Source organism: Oenanthe melanoleuca, chromosome 26 (assembly GCF_029582105.1).
Source record: "Oenanthe melanoleuca isolate GR-GAL-2019-014 chromosome 26, OMel1.0, whole genome shotgun sequence".
Lineage (NCBI taxonomy): Eukaryota > Metazoa > Chordata > Aves > Passeriformes > Muscicapidae > Oenanthe > Oenanthe melanoleuca.
The window spans coordinates 3,820,290-3,836,714 of record NC_079359.1 but is presented as its reverse complement, the minus strand read 5'-3'; the positions used below and the strand labels follow the sequence as shown (position 1 = coordinate 3,836,714).

Genomic DNA, 16,425 nt, shown 5'->3' with positions numbered 1-16,425 from the left:
ACAGGAAGTGCTTCAAGTGATATCTGTAAATAGAATTTAGTAATTATAAAAACCTTGGGTTCATTCCCCAGGAGTCTCTGCAATGGGCTACAGAAATGAGCATGCCAAAAGCTCATATGTAAGAGTAATTTAATAGGATTCTCTGTCACTGACCAATGTCTAAAATAAAAGGAGAAATAATGAGAAGTTATCAGACATTATTCCTACTCACTCTGCCTCTGGTAGTGGTACATTACAAAGAAAGCTTTGTGATCTCATGAGCAGGTTACTTACAGAGCAGGGCCACTCTTATTTCCACTAAATATGCAACTGTAGATAGTAGAGTAAAAACATGTCCACAGTTGCAAACAACCAATAATTGGAAGCTCTGCTGATGAAAAACAGACAAAACCAATCAGATTCTGAAAGATAAGTATTCTGGTAGAGGAATTATTTCCAACTCCATCCAGTTGCAGCCTTCCACTGATAAAAGGAAATAAGATCCTGATATGCTGCCATAGAAACAAGTGTTTTTGCCAGGTTTTGCATTTAAACAGCCTGTGGCTGCTGAATTTTCAAAGCTAATCTGCCCATTGCCAGTGTCTGTAACAGCCCAAAACACAGCTCTCATCTCTGAAATTTATAGATTCACAGTCTGCTCTTCTCTTTCTTTCCTAGGATTAGCGGCAGCATTTCCTATCAACCACAGATTAAAACAGCAAATCTCTTTGTTGCATATCATATGCCAGCAATCTCCATTTATGGTCTGAAAATTCTCCATAATCCTGTGTGCTGTTTGGCTCAGACGATAGAGCCCTTTGGATCTGGTTTCATTTCTTTGGAAAGTGCTAGATATTTCTGTTAGTCTGAGATACACAATCACTGTGCTGAGGGCAAAGCTAAACAAAAAAACAAACAACAAACCACCACCAAGGACAATCCAGAGCCTGCTGCAGTATTGTCAAGGATGAAGAGTACCAAGCCCGCATCAAAATAATGCTAAAGGTAAAACTCTGCCCCAGGTGTGACAGCCTAGGAGGTGCCAGGTGAATTCCTCTCAGCAGGGAAGCTGCTCTCAGATTCCAACTAAAAATTAAAATGGCTGGAAGGAAGGAAGAGGGAAGGCTGGTTTTCCTCAGGAACTCTTCCTCTCCAAGATACAAGCAGAAGCAAGGCACATTGCATTCACTCCTGGGTGAGTCCTAACAGTGAGATTACTGCAGATTTGTTCTTATTTTCTACATTGTTTTGCACCCTCTGCTCTTGCAGCTTTATACAACACAAATTTGTAAACACCACTGGGAAATGACTTTGGTAATGTGGGGAGGCAATTACATGTCCCTGGGAGTGCCTATCCATGAGTTAGAAACATCACAAGAGTAAATTCTTTTCCACAGAGGGTGACACAAGCTTATGTACATGATTAGGAACCAGAGTTTAAATCTTTATGCACCTACTGCATCTGCATTCACAGGCAGTGCACGACAAGGAGGAGACAACAAAAAAGTGAAAAATCTTATTCTGATTAAAACTTAGAGACTTCCCAAGCACTTTAAAAGAAAAACAAACAACCCCCCCGCTCCAAAAAAACCAAAAACGAAAAACAAAACAAAACCCTCCCCACACCCCCAAAAAAACCCCAAAAACTCCAACTAACTTGGAATCAATGTAATTTTTAAAGGTTTGTCTCTAAGCACGTTCCCTGAATCACAAATATCTCCTCTAAGTGATTCATCTGTAAACAGGAAACAGAGAATTATTTTTCCCCTTTGCTTTCTTATTTAGCCTTGAAATATCCACTGAATAATGCTTTAGGAACTGTTTGGGAACAACTTAAGAGGCGCTAAGAATTTAGATAAGCAGAGTTTATGTGTAGCTGACTTCTTTGTCTGCTTCAGAGCAAAGTTTTACTTGCTATGAAATTATATCTGAACTATGAAGTGATTCTGATCAACATATTTTTTAAAAAACAGTGAACCTGTATTTAACATTTACATTAGACTACTCATGAATCTTAAAACTCGATATTAAAAAATATTAGAGAATGTGCAAGGCAAAATTTATTTTAGTTTTATGTTAATCAGTGATTTTGGCACAGTACAGGGACTGAAAGACAAATTAAAATCATCACCTGGGCATTTGTTAAACCCCTGCACAAACTTAAGGGTTAGTTTCCTATGGATTGATTTCTGAAGAAGGATAAAGTTATCAAATCCCGAAGAAAAAAAAAAAAGTTACAGCTAATGTGAAAATATGTATTTTAATTAATAAATCAACTGCCTGCAATTTTCAAAATTACCAAAATTGGTAATGGCTTTGGAACCCACTTGCTTCGTACTTCCCAGTGGCTTTTCGAACCGCTGGTGTTGTGTAGTTTGCTTTATAGGCTGTGGCAGAGTGGACGGTTTTGGTGAGGAGAACTCATCAGCTGCTGCCTGTCTGTGCACAGGTGCGTGATAAAAGACTCAGGAAGCAAAATTATTTCTTTAAAGTCCAGAAGTTGATGTTTATTTTTTGCTTTACTCCCACATCTGACCATGTTTTAGTATGAAAATGCCATTTTAAAAGAGTTTTCAAGTCAAAAAAATAGGATAAATAGTGTAACTGATCTCCTGTCAGAATATCACATTTTAATCTAAACATATTCTGTTAGGAACCTCAACATGAAACAATAATTTGTTTAATTCACATAACTCAGTGTGGTGACAGAACGTCTTCACTGCAGATTTGGTCTGGTGCAAGCAGAACTTGCCAGTGCAAGCATCCAAGTGGGGCACTGCTCACTGCTGGATCACCCACATCAAACGTGGGTTTATCATCGGTCATGTGCAGATAAACACGGACCAGATGATCGAGAAGATTCTTTCCTTCAGTCTTCATAGAGAATAACAGCAGAAGACTTTGATATTAAAGTCAAAGATGTTCCTCCAGCACCAATCTTGGCAGTCTGCAGAGAAAGGAGTTCAGCAAATTTCACACACACACAAAACCGTGGAATGGGTTTGGTCGGAAAGGATCTTGAAGCTCATCCGGTGCCACCCCTGCCACAGGGACACGTTCCACTATCCCAGCTTGCTCCAAGTCCGGTTAGACCGGGCCTTGGACACTTCCCGGGAGCGGGCGGGATGTGCTCGGGTCAGACTCTGTGTCCCGGTGTCCGGCCCGCTGTCCCAGCCGCTGTCCCCCCGCCCGTTCCGGCGCAGCCACCGGGCCGGTGGCACCATGGACCCGGCGCGGCCCGAGCCCGAGCGCTCGCCGGCTTCAGCCGCGGGCCCTGCCCGGCGCTCCGGCACGGCCGCACCAGCGGCTGAACGGGCTCATTCCGGGTGGGCCCGGAGAAAAGCGGCGACACAGACAGCGACAGCGACATCGCCGCCGGTACCGATACTGACACTGGTAGCTACACCAACACTGGTACCCACACCGTCACTGACACCAGCAGCGACAACCAGCACTGGCACCGGCACTGAGCGTGGCACCCAAACCGATACCGGCACCAGCACCGACGCTGGTACCGACACCAACACTTGTACCGACAGAGACATCGCCGCCACCACCACACGGGCAGCGACGGCGACACCGACGGCGGCCGCGCCGCCTCACGGAGGCCGCTGAGGGAGGGCGAAAAGGGCGGGAAACCGCGGCGCGCGCCCGAGGCGGGAAGGGGCGCGCGCGCCGGCGGCGTTGGCGCCGCCTAGTGGAGGTCCCAGAGGTCGCGCAGCGGCGCGGCCAGGCGCGGGTCCCGCGCGCGCAGCGCCCCCGCGTGGGCGTGGCGCAGCGAGCGCAGCTCCGTGAGGCGCCCCAGCAGCCGCGCGAAGCGCTGCGGGTCCCGCGGGTGCTGCAGCTTCGAGTGCTTGTACAGGATCCCCAGCAGCGGCTCCTGCAGCTCCTCCACGTGGCGCTTGTCCCTCAGCAGCGGGCGGTCTGCGGGAGAGCGGCGGTAAGCGGGATGCTCCGGGCACAGCCGCCCCTCAGGGTCCGGTCGGCGCCGCCGCCCCTGAGGGGACAAATGGGAGCTCCCCCGGGGCAAGTGACAGCTCGTTGTCACCTTTCCAATTTACCTGAAAAGAACACTGTTGTTGCTACGAGCAGAGCGTATTCGGTCTCGGTCACTTTGAGTTCCCCCATGGTTCTGTAGAAGTAGAACAGGGCGGTGATGAACTCCTCAGTTATGCCTTGAAAATGGAAAAAAAACCCAACATTTTTTTGGTGAAAAAGAAGGAAAGGGAGAGAAGAAGAGAGGAAAGGAGCTGGAGCAGTGGCCATAGAGACAGTGTATATAAAAATATAATAAAAATAGGTGCAATAAAAAGAGGGCCAGTAAAGCAAAAGATTCACAGTATTTCGATTCTGAGACCTCCATTACCTGTGGTAGTAGTAGAAGTTGGCCTCTCTTTATTATGACACATTTCCATGGAATAAATATTGTTTTTATCAAGGTTTTGAACGTGACAACATGTCCCGTGATCAGAAAGTCTTACATGACCTGGAACAAGGCAGAGGACAGTTCCCAGTCAAGCTCAAAGCGATCTTAAATATTTGTCTGTATCATTGCTGAAAATGTGTGAATTTTTCCCAGACCCATGAAGGTATAAAATCCTTTTTGGCATCTGGCTCCAATTTCTTTGGTTGCATTTTTCTTGGTCAAGGTCTCTTGTGTTAAATTTAGCACAATATGTAATTAATATAGCTGATATTATCCACCCACCCCACAATGATGCAAGTCAAGTATTTCAGACCTACTTTCACTGGTTGAAGGCTGGCACTCGCTCATTTTTTGGTTGTAAATTTGGGCTGATCTCAAGAACATCGCCTCCACTGTGGACCCTTTCAGCAGAGCAATCTGGTCCTCACTGGCTAAACTCTCAAACCCTGCAGAGAAAGGTTCATGTTCAGAATCAGGGAAGGCTGGGGCTGCCTTTAAGCCCCCAACATGATGTGGAAAAACTTATTTTTTTAATAAATGCCTTTACTGGAAAGGAGGAGCCATAGTTAAATGATTCATGTGCCAAAGACTTGGGATCTTTCTTGCTAATTTGCAGGTTAGACAATTAAAAAGGAAAAAAAAATAAAAAGGAGGGAGCAATTTTCAGTGTTAAAAGATTCACAGAAAGATACAAGTAAAAAATTTGGCACTAAGCAAGATGTTATCAAAACATTCTTCCCAATATCTGATAAATATCACATGGGCTAACACCTGATAAATTTGCTGCATTGTTTAGTGACTGTGGATACTCCATTCATTGTTATATTATTTTCTCTTTAGAAATCGTGTTCATCTTTTGACAAGCTCATTGTCTGCACTTGTAATTCAAGAGCAAAGGAACTTTAGTGAGTTTTTTTCTTAAACCTGATCAAAGCAGGATATGTAAGGCAAGAAAACAGACAGCTCACCCCTTCCTTCAGCTCTGCCCACAGAGATGCTAAATTGCATCAAATACCTGCTTTAGATATGGTGATTGACCTTTGTCGGTGAGTTTTATAAAGAAAAGTTATCACCCTCCCTGTCTAATGTTACTTTGTCAACTTTACACTGAAACGCAGTGAATTTAATTGCATGTTCCCTTGTTCTTTATGAAAGGAAAATATGAATTAGAACACCTGTATAGTCCCTTATGTGCTGCCTTTTCCTTTGAAGGAACATCTGTTTTTTCCTTTGGTGATAATGATAAATTACAGACTCAACTGGATTTCAGAGAATGTGGTGAGATAGTAATTCCCTCAAGGTGGTATTTTGAGGTTCAAATGGTTCCAGAAAATGTCTCTACTCCACGTCAGAAATGGAGAAGAAATCTAATAATAGCAAAGTTTTGAACTGAAAGCTTCTAGGTTATCCTCATGACACGTAAGAAGTACAAATAAACAGTTTTATGCCTTTTCTTAAAGCCTCTCTTTTTTCTCTGGTTCCTACCATCAGTTTGATTTGGTTCCTCTAACGTACCCCAAAGGAGGAAACTCACCTGGGAGCCTTTTTGTGAAATCCACCAACACCTGGACATGAACAACAGCTGTCTCAGACAGGCGGAGAAAACTTTCTTCAGGACTTGCAGTTTCCTGTAGCTGCACAAAAGAGTGTTTGGACACTGGATATGGCCAATAAACATATCAACAATGACTTAGCAGTGCAGGCTGGGTGTGCTGGATACCTACAAACTTCTTGGCTTCCTCAAGGGGAATTGTGTATTTTTGGTGTGCTGCTACAATGTGGTCAAGAAGCTGATGTTCTCCTGGAGTAAGTTCCATCTTCTCTGGGATCTGCTGAAAAAATAAACCAGTCAAGTCACAACGACTTGGAGTAACAAGAAGTGATAAAAAGAGGTATTTTAAATAGAAAAATATCCCACTTTTCCAGGTCTTGTTGTAGATGATACTTGCTTACTATTCAGTCCCTCATCTTCCAGCTTTATGTTGCAAAGGAAACTGCTCTTCTGCTTGAAATTCTTCCTGAGTCGCTTTGACTTGCACTGGACTTCAGTCAGCAAACCTGTGAGGTGTGAAGTGGCCATCAGTGCTTGTATGCTCAATTAATTACAGTCTGAAGTCAACATTTATTAGAGATAACTCCAGTCTTGCATCACAGAAGCTGTCAGCTATAATGAACTATGTTTCCTGGATAATGTGGCTGAGTGTTACTTATCAGGTGAGCTGGTGTTCAGTAGCCACCAGAGGCCTGAGGGTCTGCAGTCATCTTTGTCCTTGTGCCTCTGTGACACACAGGCATCAGAATTTTTCATAAAAGTCCATCATGCCATTTTTACTTAATTTTTTTCCCTCAAATCCTAAAGCTCATCTGGTCTGCTCACTGCTGTCCTGACAAGGCTCGGGATATTTAGCTTCTCTTGTTAGTACTTCCTTTTTTTTTTTTTCCTTGTACTGTCTTTTAACAACAATTCTCTTAAGGTGAGGGGATACTTTCCAAACATTGCTGGTTCCTGCACACCAAAATGCTACAGGTGCCACCATCCTCAAAGTTAATTTTCCTACAACCAAATGAAACTTAGAGCAGCACCATCAGGAAGGGATTTGTGGAGGCCAATGGCCCTGGCACAGCTCTGCCCACAGCCCTGCCCTGGAGGGATGTCCTTTGAATGGGCTGTGATTAGTTCATCTCAACTGTCCTGGAGAGATGCCCCTTAGGTTGGCACATCTTCTCTTATCAGGGTGAGCTATCTCCAAAGGATTCAGAAGGATTCAGTGGTCCCACCATTACCCATGGTAATCCCTTGTAACCCATTGGTCTTTCCCCCTTGGCACTACCCTTGCTTTCCCCAATAAAAACCCCTGCTTTTCCCCCAGTTCTCAGGGGATTATCATCCCTGGCCCCCTTCACAGAGCTGCTGGATAATAAAGGAATTTCTGTGGAATTGCCACATGGCCTGGGACAGCCTCGCAAGCAGAGCTGAAATCACTGAACTGATCTCACTGAGAGCTGATCACTTGTGGCCACATCACTTGCTGAGGTTCATGCAGCAGCCAGGAGACCTGTCAGAGACCCCCTCAGGAGGCAGCGCCTTGTGGGACCCTCTCTCTGGGAAGGTCGGCAGCACGGAACCTCCACGGGCCCCCCAGCCGCCCACAGGGATTGACTTTGGAGGAGGATTTATCCACGGTGACCAGGAAAGAGCCCAGCAGGAGGGAGCACTTACATTCCGCCAGCATTCCCACAGCTCTGCACTTCTTGAGGCGGCACTCCTGGCACTTCCTCCTCATGTACATGTCCATCTCGCAGTGCCCCCCGCTCTTGCAGCGGTACACGGCGTTCTTGGTGATGCTGCGCCGGAAGAAGCCTGGCAACACGGCCAGGTCATGGCTGGAGCAATCTAAAGCTGCAGCTTTATCTCACAAGGGTTTAACTGGAGAAATCTAAAGCTGCAGCTTTATCTCACAAGGGTTTAAAAGTGTCCTCTGGGTTTGAACGGTTGGGATTTTTAAATGGAAATATTACCTTGATTTTAAATCTGCTTTTTAAAAACATAGTTATGCCTGGTTTTTTCTGATTTATATTAATTGACATTTTCCATATATAGAATCATAGAATATGCTGATTTGGAAGGGACTCACAAAGATCACCAAGTCCATTCTCTAGCCCTGCACAGACACCCCCAAATCCCACCCTGTGCATCCCTGGAGCACTGTCCAAACTCTTCTGGAGCTCTGGCAGCCTCGGGGCTGTGCCCATTCCCTGGGGAGCCTGGGCAGTGCCAGCACCTCTGGGGGAAGAACCTATCCCAAAATCCAACCTAAACTCCCCTGCCACAGCTCCAGCTGCTCTCTTGGGTCCTGTGCCTGGTCACAGGGCACAGAGATCAGAGCTGCCCCTCATGATACAGCTCCCACACCAACAAGTTAAAATGTGATTAGCAAGTAATTTCTACTTGCTTTTATTCAATTTTAATAGTAAGTAAAATTATAACACTGAAGGAAATTTCTCAGAAATGTTCATGAGAAAAGCAGCACCTGCTTGCACTGACACTATTCTAGCAAATCATCAGTGCAAAAATGAGATGCTTAAAGTGCTCATATTAAACACAGACTGCCATAATATTTCTTCAAAGAATGTTATAAAAATGTGAATTTGAAGTAAGCATGTTAGACAGCGTGTTCATTAGATAAATTAAAAGGCACTGTTGTGAGACCAGCTCAAACACGTGGAAGGTTGTCCCCGCTCACCTTTGCAGCCCTCGCAGGTCAGTGCATTGTAGTGGTACCCCGAGGCCTTGTCCCCACACACCACACACAGCTCCTCCTGCCCCTTCAGCCTCACCGAGTGGCTCAGCCTGGGCCTCTTGAGCCCCTGGTACCCGCCCTCCTCGCCCTGGGGAGCCAGGAAGGGGCCCTTGCTGAGCTCGCAGCTGCTGCCGACGCAGGGCCCGTCGCCGTACGGGGGCTCCAGGCTGTAGGAGCCGAACGGGGACGGGCACGGCGCAGCCTGGGGCTGCAGGGCTGGCACTGGCACGGGCACTGCTGAGTACTGGCAGTACTGGGCAGCCTGGAAATCCGGGTCCTGCAGCTGGTAGTTGATGTGCTCTGGTAAAACATCTGTGCCGGGGGAAATCGATAGCGGGGTAAGAGCCTGGAGAATATCCCGACATCAGCTGCTCCAAAGTTTAAAAATGCTTTATGGATTTAGTAGCAGAAATATTGGAGGAAAACATTTTCAGAGAGGCAATGTGACACATTCTACTTAAATTTGAACCTGTCATGTTCTTCAGTGAAATCTTAAATTTAGCAAAAATGGCTCAGTAACAGTTTGGCAATATTATGTGGATTAGTGTTAGTAGATAATTGAATATCACTTGCCAACTGATGGCACAGCTGCCTTCAGATCTTACACTTAAATGTTGTTTTTACTAGCTGTCCACTCTACAGTCAACTATTTTCCATAAGTGATTTTTTTAATGATTGAAGTGTTTTTCACTGGTACATGTCTCGGGCATCATTTTGAAAATGTTGCACAGGGATCTGTTAAAAATTGTGTAGAAATCAGAGGGTACTAAAAATTCCTGTGACAGGAGTCTTAAAGTTGAAGTTCAGAGGAGTGAAAAGCAGAGACTTGTTTTATTTAGTATTTTCCCACACATGTGTCTTTACAGTTATGAGATTTTAGTTAAGTAAAATGTAGATACAGAATTGCAAAGAGAGTTTCTTCCTGCTTTTCTGTCTGTTGAGTTTTAATTTTATCCAGCTTCCCTTAGAAACACACAGCTACACCAAAGAAAGCCTTTGCAACATGCATCATGTTTCATTCTTCCTTTGGGATTATAAAATCTCTATAAAAACAAATTGGAAAGATTTTTTTAAACAGTTTGGAGGTTTTTTCCCTTTTAGTGAGCTGTGGGTCCTGTCTTTAGTCTTCCAGAATCAAATTAGTTATTGCAATTACAGCTACATAAGATATAAAACATGCATTATCTATTTATAATGTAACTGTGTCTTCTCCATGCAGGCCAAAAGGAGACAGAACTGGGGATGCTTATATGGAATAAAAGTCAGAATAATCACATTGTGCTCCAAAGTCTGTATGAGCACACAGTCATAGATTTCAATACACTTTCAGAATCAGCTTGGTAAGAGCTTTAAAGTGCTTTAAAGATAAATTTAAATGAAGTAAAAACAATAAATAAATTCCCAGAGGAGTTCATTTTGCCATATTTCCAGAGTGCAAAGCTTGCTTTACTCACCGTAGTACTGGAGGGGCTCAGGGAGGCCGTACCCGTCAGGGACGGTGACAAACGTGTTGGCCATGCTCTGCTCCCAGCTGCACTGCTTCATCCACTCTGCTGAGATCAGCCTTGAAACAGCAACCTGGGGAAAGGGGAAAGGGCAAAGGAACAGAAACATCCCATGGGAAACAATTGCTGGGTAGGGTTAGACACGGAGCCAGAGAACTCCAGGATTTTCAGATCATAAAAAAATCAGATGTCTGTGTGAAGTCACGTAACATCCTCAATGAAGCTACAAAATGAGCATTCTGATATTGCAGATTCAGGGTAAAACTCTTTCCTAAATTTCCAAGCTATAGTTAGAAATGTTTTGTTCTAAGTTTTGCATAAGAGCATGTGGGGGAATTGGACTAATCACTGGTAAATTCTCTAGTTCAGAGAAGGTTAAAAGGAGCTTCACTGGATAGAATAAACTTGCTTTGGACATGAATTGGAGCATTTGCTCTAGTGTAGATGTGGGGCTGTCCTGTTTGTGCACAAAGATGGGCTTTTAATGAGTTTATTTCATTCATTTTTCATGCAGAGTTGAAACAAGGAAAATAGCATGTAAAGGCCAGCATGGAATATCTGTTCTTTGTCATGTAAGTACTCATTTATGCAGTAGAACTCAACTTTGCCTTTCTTAAGCACTGCCTGAATCACACTTCCTGTGTTCCTTTAATGGTGCAGAGTTTTCAGTGAAGACCAAAATATTGATTTCCTATAGGATGTGCTGCCTCTAAAGAGCTTTCCACTGCCCCTTGGCCATTGAAGGAGCCTGGGCTCCTGGTTGGATTCACTGACATTCCCAATAACAAAGTGCACTGACAGCTCACAGTAACATGGTGAGAAGAGCTGCTGTGCTTGGAGTTCAAAACTTCCCTCACTTTTTCAGTAATTTGGCTTACATATTCAAATTTAGAGAGAGGTTCTGGGAAACAGTACTCTAAAAACTCTTATAAGAGTTTTAGGGGAAAAAAAAGTCTTTATGGACAGTGGCAGAAGCTGGGTTTGAATTTACATACCTACAGCAAACCTCTGGTATTGCTTAGAATTGAGAGCTAACAGAGTGGCTATTAGAGGAGTAATTAAGAATATTTTCCTTGTCCCATTGTCCCTCTGCCTGAGTGGGATGTGGCCACAGCTTAAACCTTTGCTGAGCCTGATGCCCACTGAGCAAGGGCTGTAAGAGACAATTTCCCTGTGAACACCCACAGGCTTTCCCTGAGCTGGCAGGAAAGATAGAAAATATAAAAAAGGCATGGAAAGATTTGGAAAATACAGCAAATACAACCCCTGCAACAGGATTCTCTACAGAATGTACAGCAAGCTGGGTTTAAAGAGCTTCCCTGAAGGAAAGGGTTTATGCTATACCTGCACCTTGCTGAGACAATGAATGGATCACCCCAGGGAATCTGAAGTCCTGACTGGGAAAACACACACCCCTTCCCCAAACTCAGCAGAGCTTTGGGCTGGCCACTTTCTCTTCATTCTGTCAGCAGAAGGTGAAAGGATGCAGTGAGGCTGGAATGCTGGGGGTTTGTTATCTCTGCTAGTAAATATTTGTTTGAGAGCAAAATAAGTCACTGAATCATGAGGTCTTATCAGTTAGATCAATTTGGCCTGGGCAAAGTCTACATTTTTTCCCAAAAATGTGTGTTTGCTGAAGAAATGTGTTTCTGAATTCCAGTGGTTTCTTTAAATAAAAGTCATAATTGAATAGTAGATTAAAAAAAGTTACATGGATCCAATCTAACAGAAACAGAATATTGGGAGTATGAAATAGCAAATGTAAGGTGGTCAATTGCTTAAACATTCTAAATCTTGGAAGCAGCTTTTCCTTAGGCAAACTTTCCTCAGTTTAGGTATTGTATGAGAAAGGATTCAGCCCTTCTTACTGATTTTTCTGGCTAAGCAGTGACCAGTTGCACCTACAAAATTTCCAGCTTAGACTGAGACTTTGTAAACTGAAATAGTAAATTAAGAGGATGTTAGCACAGCAGGGACAGTAAATCAAATGGTTATCTGAGGAATGCTCTGCTGTCCTAGAATGAGACTTATGTGGAAACATTTAGAGTTTCATTTTCTGACATTTGAGAATTTAGTGTTAACAGGCTTGTTCTCCCGATCAAACAAAGCATTAAACTTTGTAAAGAAAAAAAATAAAAAGAAATAAAAGAAAAAAAATAAAGAAGAGACTAAGAGATGGAAGGGAAGAACTTAATTTCCTAGGCCAGGCAAGTTTTGATTTTTTATGAGTTGACTGTGAGAGTAGTGTTTTCCAACCTTTGCCTCCCCCCTGGTGAGAGAGGCAGCAGCAGGGAGGCCTCTTCCAAACTGCAGTGGTCCCTGGGGTTCTGTGATCCCTGTGCTGCTCTCCCCGGGGCTCTGTGGCCATCCCAGCCCCTCACACCTCATGGGACTGAGCCCTGACCTGCAGGAACTCCCCAGCCCACACAGAAACTCATCAGCCCTTTGCCAGGGAATTCTGCACGTGCCCAGCAAGGTGAAGCTCCTGACAGAAGGTACCAGACATGCCCAGGTGTAATGTCCAAAACTGGAATAAAGTAGAAATAAAAATGGAGCAATGGGTTTGGATGTTTGGGGCAATTGCAGCTGTGCCATTCCCAAAAAAAATGTTTTGTGCTCCTTTATCTTTTTTTCCTTGTATTCCCAATATAACCTCATGTTTGTGCATGAGTGCTTTAAAAGGAAGCAAAAATCTAAATACATTCCCAGACAGGATGCATAAAGGTCTTTAGCCTAAGAGAGCAAAAGATGAATTTTTTAATAACTTATTTTGTAGCATCCCAAGCAGTAACACACATAGGGTGGGAGCCTTCAGTCACACAGACTGAGCTGACAGAAAATGTCATCTCATAAAGCACATGCTGTTCTTGCTTTTCCTCTTCTACAGAGCATTTTACATGTGAAGTCCTGACCAGGTGAGGAGAATGGTGTTTGGAAGAAGTGACCTACACTCAAGGTAACTTAAGCACATTTGAAAATGTGCTTTTACAGGCTTAGTTTTGCCACTGCTCATCTTCTGAACTACAAGCACTCAGTATGAACCAGAACGTGTTGATTCAAGGCTTGGTTATCTATCTCATGCAGAAATTTAGTTCTTAGTCCTAACTGAAAGACTTGACAATTTATCAAAAATGGAATCCATTAAAGAAAAAAAAAAAAAAAAAAGCCATTGATTGATAAAAGTAAAGTAGAACAATAAATAGAATGTACATATTCAGACTGGAATCTGAATTGTACATTTATTTATTTCTATTTATGGCAAAAGATGTGGGGTTTATCATTTTTATTGCTATAAAACCCCATATCATAAAGCAACATATCATCAACTTATCAGATTTATTGGGATACAAAACATCCTTCATGGAGCAGGGCCACAGGGAGCCCTGAGGTCTGTGCTGACAGTGCTTTAGCTGCTATCATAAATATTTTGACAGTTGAGTCATAGGGAAATTTCTTGTTTACAGGGAATTTTAGGAACTTGAGCTGAAGGTCTTCACCATCTATTTAGCACACCTTGGGGCACAAAACTGATCACATAGTGAAACTCAGAGCACATTTCAGGCTCAAGTTTAATCACTGTACTTTGCTTGCAGCTGCAAGGCAAAGCTGATTATTTTTTTAATTTTTGAAAATTTAAACCAAAAACTGGGGGAAAAAAGTAACTGCGCATAATCAGTGCCAAGTAGGTGTGATGCCAGCTGGTCTATTCAATTTCACTCAAGCAATTCAGTAATCACTGCTTAATTAAAGAATGATGTTGCAGGGGAAATTGTAGGATCACTTGGTTGATCTTGTATGCAGCTTACATGCACTATTAAAGATTTTTCTGTTCCTCCTGGTTTTAATGTGCCAAGAAGCTCCCCAAAGCTTCTCTTTGAAGAAATTCCATTTTTCTTATTAAAAGTATTCCTTCCTGGTCATATAATAGCAAAAATAGGATCTGGCTTATTTCACCAAAAGACTGCATTGCAATTATCTTGAAATTTTCCTTTGGAATTGTTATTCCATGAATAATTATTTCAAAGGCATAATTTTTATAAATTGTAAAATAAGAGGTTAAAGGTTGTTTGAAACTCACAATTTTCCGGCTACTTTTGGGAAGAGAAACAAATAATCGAATTTAAAAGCTGTTTTTCTTCACTCTGTGTATCAAATGAAGTACTGTTGGAACAAACCCTTGGCAGCAGAACACCAGATTTAAAAGTGCATGTTCGCTATTTTCATTTAGCCAGATGTTTGAAAATAAAGAAAAAGGGAGGTAAAGAAAAAAAAAAGGAGGTAAAGAAAAAGGGAGGTAAAGAAGAAAAAGGGAGGTAAAGAAAAAAGGAGGTAAAGAAGAAAAAAGAAGGGAGAAAAAGGGAGGTAAAGAAGAAAAAAGAAGGTAGAAAAAGGGAGGTAAAGAAGAAAAAGGGAGGTAAAGAAGAAAAAGGGAGATAAAGAAGAAAAAAAGGAGGTAAAGAAGAAAAAAGAAGGTAAAGAAGAAAAAGGGAGGTAAAGAAGAAAAAGGAGCTAAAGAAGAGAGAAGGCCAGCACCTGGAATACTTTGCCATGGTAAGCTGCCGTGTGGCTGGAGCAGCATTTGTAGCATGCAGAGAAGGAACGGAATACTCACGGCTCGGTGGGGCTGCCGCCCGCTCCAGCTCTGCTCCAGCTGCAGCCCAGCGGGCCTTTCCCTATTTATCAGTGTGTGTGCACAGCCCGGGCTCCAGACACTCGGCAGAGCCACGCTGCGGCTCGACACCAACTTCCCACACAGCTCCTCTGGGGTCGGAGCAAGGGCAGCTGCGAGCCCGCATCAATCACTGCACAGCTGGGTCATCAGGGACAGAGGCCATGGGACCCTCGCGTCACTGCTCCCAGAGCCTCCCTGCCCAGCACAGAGATTCTGCTTTCCTGCCAGAATTCAGAATTCTCCCATTTTGATTGCTTCACGTTGACATGTCGGGGTGCTGATGGAAAATGTTCAATTCCCAAGCAGGGAAATGATTGCAGTGGTATTATTTGGAGGTTTTTACATGACATAATAATTTAATTTAGAAAGGCTGGATCAGGCCAGGACCTCCAAACACTCACCTTGTCCTCCAAACACCAAACACTCACCTTGTCCTCCGTGTTCCGATCCAGACCCCCCTGTGGTGATGCAGCACTCACTTCATTGGCAAGCTCAGTGAACCTGAGTTCATGTTGCCATTAACTCAGCAAAATTTCATTCCTAAAACCCCAAATATTTCCATTATTAGTAACTTCTTATAAATTAATTGAAATTTGATATTTTCATTGTTTCCTAGGTAGATGTGGCCCTTTGGGTAGGGAATTTTCTTGTTAGGTATCATGCTATTCCAGTGCTCCCAAATCCCCTCACTGCAGGGGAAGTTCACCTTCTGTGTAAGATCAGTTCTCCATTCACCTCAGGAAAAACTGCTCCTGTTGGAATTAGATGGGAAAAAGAAAATATAATTTCCTTTTGAGTAATTTACAGCAAAGCCATTTAAAATACTCCTTTGGGACAGTAGGTTTTCATGGACAAACTGCCATCACCCTTCAAAGGAGAGACACATTTATATTCCATGGGCTCCAGAGAAGAGCATGTGCCATTTAGAAATCTGTCTGTGGAGTGGAATGGTTGAGTCTTTCAAGAACAGACAGCAATGACTGATAAATGTTATTTGAGCATATTATGGGGTTTTCTAAGTTTTCCAATGTCCTGCATTGATCATGTGTGGTGATGGGGGACTGGAATGCAGTGATTATGCAGCAAAGATTAAGATTAAGCTTAATTATGATCAGCACTTGTCTTTCTGATAAAAGCAGCCTCATACAGAAACTTTCCAAGTTGTCAAAAGAACTTCAATAGTAAAACTGAAAGCTTTACAATGGATAAAACAAATATTTTTTTCACAGAAGAATCTCTTTCACAATATCCCATTGACTTTTCCATCCAGCTTTTCTCATGAAAGTTGGAAAAAGAAGCAGAGGTTTGTGAAATAGTATGGTTAGATTTTAAATGCTACTGGCTTTTATTTTTAGCATTTTTTCTGATAGAAGGCACCTTACAGATAAGCTGTTCAAATTAGCTGTAGGATGTGGGTGTTTAGAGCCTGTTTACTCCAGGAGGCTTAAATCTGAAGCCCAGGTTTTTAAAAGGCATCAAATCCTCATTCTACTCAGTTTATAAAGCCTGCTGGATTCAGGGTAAATTCAGTTTCTAAAATCA

At 43.0% G+C, this 16,425-nt stretch overlaps 1 protein-coding gene and 1 long non-coding RNA gene across 7 annotated transcripts; one reads left to right on the top strand and one right to left on the bottom strand.

Annotated features, from left to right (window-relative positions):
* Positions 1-2,457: 2,457 nt before the first annotated feature.
* On the bottom strand, positions 2,458-15,021 carry LOC130263733 (bile acid receptor-like). Of its 6 annotated transcripts, none has more exons than XM_056511475.1 (11): positions 14,824-15,021; positions 10,161-10,284; positions 8,650-9,018; positions 7,626-7,766; positions 6,324-6,463; positions 6,130-6,237; positions 5,940-6,039; positions 4,723-4,851; positions 4,346-4,465; positions 4,041-4,154; positions 2,458-3,903 (listed from the first exon to the last, which is right to left on the bottom strand). In XM_056511475.1, the coding sequence occupies exons 2-11, from the start codon at positions 10,249-10,251 to the stop codon at positions 3,674-3,676; spliced, it is 1,542 nt and encodes a 513-aa protein (XP_056367450.1). In that variant the 5' UTR covers positions 10,252-10,284; positions 14,824-15,021; the 3' UTR covers positions 2,458-3,673. The 6 variants fall into 6 exon arrangements, with proteins under 6 accessions (XP_056367450.1, XP_056367453.1, XP_056367452.1 ...); XM_056511478.1 differs by having other exon boundaries at positions 6,130-6,234; positions 14,745-15,020; XM_056511477.1 differs by having other exon boundaries at positions 6,130-6,234; positions 14,824-15,020.
* On the top strand, positions 10,725-14,710 carry LOC130263734 (uncharacterized). The gene is made up of 3 exons (XR_008842382.1): positions 10,725-10,783; positions 13,099-14,540; positions 14,574-14,710. It is a non-coding gene; the product is annotated as an uncharacterized LOC130263734 (long non-coding RNA).
* Positions 15,022-16,425: the final 1,404 nt, after the last annotated feature.